The 5369-nt window shown below is 56.9% G+C and overlaps 1 protein-coding gene across 3 annotated transcripts; it reads left to right on the top strand.

Annotated features, from left to right (window-relative positions):
- Positions 1 to 501: 501 nt before the first annotated feature.
- On the top strand, positions 502 to 5138 carry LOC307052695 (N-alpha-acetyltransferase 10-like; the record flags this gene model as incomplete). Of its 3 annotated transcripts, none has more annotated exons than XM_079703789.1 (8): positions 502 to 522; positions 997 to 1095; positions 1548 to 1606; positions 2004 to 2049; positions 2135 to 2250; positions 2596 to 2640; positions 3913 to 3997; positions 4634 to 5138. In XM_079703789.1, the coding sequence occupies 8 exons, from the start codon at positions 502 to 504 to the stop codon at positions 4868 to 4870; spliced, it is 708 nt and encodes a 235-aa protein (XP_079559915.1). In that variant the 3' UTR covers positions 4871 to 5138. The 3 variants fall into 3 exon arrangements, with proteins under 3 accessions (XP_079559915.1, XP_079559916.1, XP_079559917.1); XM_079703790.1 differs by having other exon boundaries at positions 4549 to 5138; XM_079703791.1 differs by lacking the exon at positions 2596 to 2640.
- Positions 5139 to 5369: the final 231 nt, after the last annotated feature.

Here is a 5369-nt window from a genome sequence, read left to right as displayed (position 1 = left end):
CTGTGTATTATGATTATCTAACATAATCCTTGATGTGTCTTGGTTATTCTCCTTGGCTACATCATCATGTAAGACTATATCTAAAGAAATGCAAAAATAATTGCTTTTCTGTAACTCTGAGATATAAGATTGTGTTTGGTGCTGACTTAGTATATCTATACTTCTCAATGTATTAATTTAATTATCCCACAGATTTAAATGATTTCTTATATAGTTATGACTCAGACATAAAACCCATACCTGTTGGCGCGCCGCCTCTTCCGCTGCCGTCCCCGCGATTCCGGACCCAGCTCCAGCTCCAGCTCCAGCCCCAGCTCCAGCTCCAGCCCCAGCTCCCGCTCCAGCCCCAGCCCCAGCTCCCGCTCCAGCCCCAGCCCCAGCTCCCGCTCCAGCCCCAGCCCTGGCCTGGCAGCCCCGGCGTCGCTTCGGAGCACGTCAGAGCGCGGTGGCAGCTGACTGCGCGTTCACGACCCACTGGGAGCCGCAAGCCCCGCCGTCGTTATGAACATCCGCAATGCGAGGGTGAGGGGCCGGGGCCGGAGGCTGCCCGCGCTGCGTGGGAGCGGGGCCCGTGGCCGCGTGCGCATGCTCCCGAGGGGCCCTGCCGAGCACCGGGCCAGCCGCCCTGCGCGCCCTCGGCCGCCCGGCGCGGAAAAGTGAAGGCCACGTCCCCGTGGGGCTGGATCTACCGGAAGAGGAGGCCGGGGAAGCCAGGGGCGCAGGGCTGGGGCTGCGAACCCCTTCTTTCCGGATGTCGGGTTGGCGGTGGATGGTGTCGGGGAGCTTTCTGGAGCTCAACGTTCATTCCTGGAACAGTCAGTTTTTGCACAGCGGCTGTGGGCCAGGCCTGTGCAGAGACAGTCCCAGCGCCTGCCCAGCCCTGTGGGGGCGGCGGGGGTCGCTGAGGAGACAGAGCAGGGTTCTAACACGACGGAGGCCTACTTAGTCAGCGCAGCCCCCGGCCTGACTGCATTCCACTGCCCTCCTCTCCCGCAGCCGGAGGACCTGATGAACATGCAGCACTGCAACCTCCTGTGCCTGCCCGAGAACTACCAGATGAAATATTATTTCTACCATGGCCTTTCCTGGCCTCAGGTGGGCAGCTGTTGAATTTGGGGATGAGAGAAACCAGGCCAAGGAAATTCCACCCTGGGTCAGCTTGGGACGAGCCGGCGAGGTCGCGCGAGGTCGTGAAGAGTCTGGGGGGCGCGTGGGTCAATGAGGCCCTGAGTGTTTCCGGCTGGGGTGGAAGGAGATGGATAGGAGGTGCCTTGAAAGAGGCGAAGAACAGGGCCAAGGTACGGGCAGTATTCCCACCTGCGTCTGTCCACTTCTTCTGGGTTAAGGACAGGGGGCACGGGGTGATGTGAGAAAACCAAGCCACTTGGCCTGGAGGTCAGGAGCTGTCACTGAACTCGCTGCCCGATCGGCTTCTGTCTGTCACGCACACAGCGACAGGCAGGCGCTGGGGCCAGGTGTCCTGTAAGGGTGCCTCCAGCTCTGACAGGAACTTGTTTTCTGCCTTCTCTTTCCTCCCTGTCACGCAGCTCTCTTACATCGCTGAGGATGAGAATGGGAAGATTGTGGGGTATGTCCTGGCCAAAATGTGAGTCACCACGGACGCAGGGACAAGCCTGGTGCCTGACCTGGGGGTGGAGGAAGGAGGGACACCGACACTGCACGCGTCTGATGGATGCTGCCTGGGTTGGGTTGGGTTTTTTGGTTTGGTTTTGTTAATTAATAGACTGTTCCTTTAGTTCAGTTTCCTCTCACATTAGCCATTTCAGACCACCTTTCACTTAGTCATATGCATTGAAGTCTCCCCCCATGTCTTTTCATGGCTTGAGAGCTCCTTTCTGTTTAGCACTGAACAGTATTCCACTGACGCTGCACGTGTCTTTTGGCTGCTGCCTGGGGTTTGGAGAGTCCTGGCTCTCCCCCGTCCCGGGACTGGACACATTTGGGGGTTCACGCCTAGCCCCTCTCCTTTCTTCTTGCTCTAGGGAAGAGGACCCGGACGACGTGCCCCATGGACACATCACCTCGCTGGTGCGTAGGGCCCACCCAGGCTCTGGTGGGGGCAGGGGCGGAAGTTAGTTGGAGCCGCCCCGAGGTCCCACCTTTCTCTCACCAGGCTGTGAAGCGTTCCCACCGGCGCCTTGGCCTGGCTCAGAAGCTGATGGACCAGGCCTCCCGAGCCATGATCGAGAACTTCAATGCCAAATACGTCTCCCTGCATGTCAGGAAGAGGTGGAAGCCAGGGCCGAGGGAAGGGAGTGGGTAGGGGGATACTGTCTGTTTTGTTGGTTGTTTTTCGAATTTTTGAATTTTATTTTATTTATTTTTATACAGCAGGTTCTTATCAGTTACCTATTTTATACATATTCGTGTATATATGTCAATCCCAATCTCCCAGTTCATCCCACCACCACCAGCGGGGATACTGCCTCGATGTGGATCCTGAGCTGCCTTGGCTTTTGGAGATCGGGAAGTGGGCTTAGTGGGGAGGGGGACCGGGAGGAGGGACAGGACCTGGACGTGCTGTCCCCGCCTGGCCTAGTCTGTACAGCTCAGCAGTGCCTTATTCCCTTGCAGTAACCGGGCCGCCCTGCACCTCTATTCCAACACCCTCAACTTCCAGTAAGTAGATCTAGATTTTTCTCATGGAGTGGGATGGTCCCCAGGTCTGGCTTATCCAGGTGGCTGAGATGGGCTGAACTACCTTCTAGGCAGGGGCGTGAGGGCGGCTAGGGTTAGCTGAGATGGGGAGCGGGCCGTGGACAGCAGTCTTGGGGACAAGAGCACCTGCCTGCCGCAGTCCGCTTGAGGCATGTCGTGCTTCCGGAGGACGCTTGGTGTTTCTTGCTTGATGCTGGTGGCGGCTATGCTGGAAGGGCAGCACAGTGAAGAGGTTCGGAAGCAGAGACAAGGGTGCAGGACAGGAACAGAAGCCAAGGAGCAGAACCGAGTGACCAGGCACCCAGAAGCATCTAAGCGGGACCAGAAGAAAGGATAAACCTGAGCACGTCCGCGCAGGAAGGGCCAGTGGCAAGGGCAGCGGAGGGATCTAGAGCCCTGGGTGTCCTAGTGGATGAGGGTGGGTCCACTCAGGGACGTGGCAGTCTCTGTGTGCCCAGCACAGGACAGAGAGAGCCTAGCAGGGAACTGCTCTGCCCAGTACATTGTGGTGAAAGCCGCTGGAAAGTGAGGCTGAGGTGGGCTGTCCGTGGAGGGCCCACTGAGACAGCGTCAGCTTCAGCTTGGTGGGGGATGAGGAGGGACTGTTGGGGAGGGAAGTGGCCTCCGGGCTGGGTATTTGAGGCAGGATCTTTGGCCTGGATGCAAATGCCTCTGGTGGTTGACAGTTCTAGGGTCTTAAGGCTGGCAGGGCCGTTCTGGGCCATCCAGACCGGCTCCCTTTTCAGTGGCAGGGTGCCCAGGTCTGCACACACACCTCCCACCGCAGGCTTGGCCCCTGAGCTGCTCGGGCTAGGGGCCACGCTGTCTGGTAACGACCACCAAGAACAGAGGCCGCAGCACCCCTCCCCGGTTCCAAATGTTAGGCATATGAGCCAGCCCTGCATGCCCAGGAAGTGACAGGGAGCAGGGAGGGGAGGGGACTGCCAAATTCAGGGCTTCAGTTCACAGGAAACCACAGATACAGATCCTTGGTGGCCAGGTTAGGGACGAGGGGCAGTGGCAGGATGCCACGGGTTGGGGGAAATAAAGGAGCTGGGTGTTACTTACTGTTGGAGAAAGCAGAGGGAAGACCATGTTGGAAATGTCTCCCAAAGGGTCCTTGGGTGGGGGTGGGGGCAATGACACCCTGCCCCACTGGCAGATGATGCCAGAAGGCTGAGGAGAATTGCCCCCGATTTGGTTTGCCCTCTTCTCTCCACCTGCTGCCCCCAGGATCAGCGAAGTGGAGCCCAAATACTATGCAGACGGGGAAGACGCATATGCGATGAAACGGGATCTCACCCAGATGGCCGATGAGGTAAGAGTCCTGCGGGGCCAAGGCCGCAGTCCCCAGGCAAGGCGAGCAGGGGCGGCCTGGGACAGTGGGAGGCTGTGTCGCCGGAAGTCCTGGCCCTCTTCACCTCAGCTTCCGTTGCTGGCAGGCGGAGAGCCGGACCTTGGCAGGGCTTTAACGAAGGCCATGGGCCCAAGATTCCATTCTCCGAGGAGGAAGAAGCCCGTCCTGCCCAGAGGCTGCTGTGAGAGGAGAGGGAGGAGGCCCCTGGATGTGCTGAGAGACGCGGGGCCTGGGGACGGCTGCAGCTGGCTCCAGGGCTCAGGGGCCAGACAAAACCGGGCTGAAGAGAAGTCAGGGTTCTGCCCAAGGCTCTTCGGGGGCCAGGGCCATTCAGAGGGCTCCACAGCAGCCTCGGGAGGGAGCCGTGAGCACCTCCACTTTACAGGAGAGGGAACAGGCCTAGAGGGGACAGTGCCAGGGCTCCCCCCCCCCGGGAGTCGGACTCAGTCCTGTTTCCTGCCCTGGCTCTGCTGCCTCTCATCTTGCCCCCCGCCGCCAGCAAGGGACAAGGCACGGGCGGCAGGAGAGGGCCTTCGTGCTCTAGAGACTTAGGTGCCGTCTCCTTACTCCCGTTTCTCCCCGGGCTCCTGGTGGCAGCTGAGGCGGCACCTGGAGCTGAAGGAGAAGGCCAGGCACGTGGTGCTGGGCTCCATCGAGAACAAGGTGGAGGGCAAGGGCAACTCGCTTCCGAGCTCGGGAGAGGCCTGTCGTGAGGAAAAGGGCCTGGCTGCGGAGGGTAGCGGTGGAGACAGCAAAGACCTCAGTGAGGTCAGCGAGACCACAGAGAACACCGATGTCAAGGACAGCTCAGAGGCCTCTGACTCAGCCTCCTAGAGTCTGCACATGCTCCCCTCCCCGCCCTGGCCTGCCCATCCCATCCTCACCCCGAGAGGTTTCACAATAAACCTCACCCAGTGGCCTTGGGGAATTTAAAAAAAAAAAACACCATACCTGTTTAAATTCTTCAAGTCTTTCTGGGTAAAGCAAATATTTTGCATTTATTTACTTAAAACTGACATTATGTATTATGAATGCAGTACTTCTTCTAAATGCATTGTACTGTTTAGTTCTTTATAAATAACAACAATAAAAACAGTATCTAGTTTCTATCATTGGGAACAGTGCTTTGTGCTTAATATTGTTTTAACTTTTGTTCATAACTTCATTTTCAATTTTGTTTTTACAAAGAACTCTGAATATTTAAAAGTTTGATTTGCCTTCATTATTCTTTGAATTGTATGCATTATCTGACTGTTAAAATGAATAATGTTAATTATAATTATTATCATTGATGTGTGGCATAATTGCCACGTGGTATACTATATAAAACAAA

The sequence above is a fragment of the Hyperoodon ampullatus genome (assembly GCF_949752795.1).
Source record: "Hyperoodon ampullatus genome assembly, chromosome: 4".
NCBI lineage: Eukaryota > Metazoa > Chordata > Mammalia > Artiodactyla > Ziphiidae > Hyperoodon > Hyperoodon ampullatus.
The sequence above is the reverse complement of the archived record's forward strand: the minus strand, read 5'-3'. Positions and strand labels throughout refer to the sequence as shown.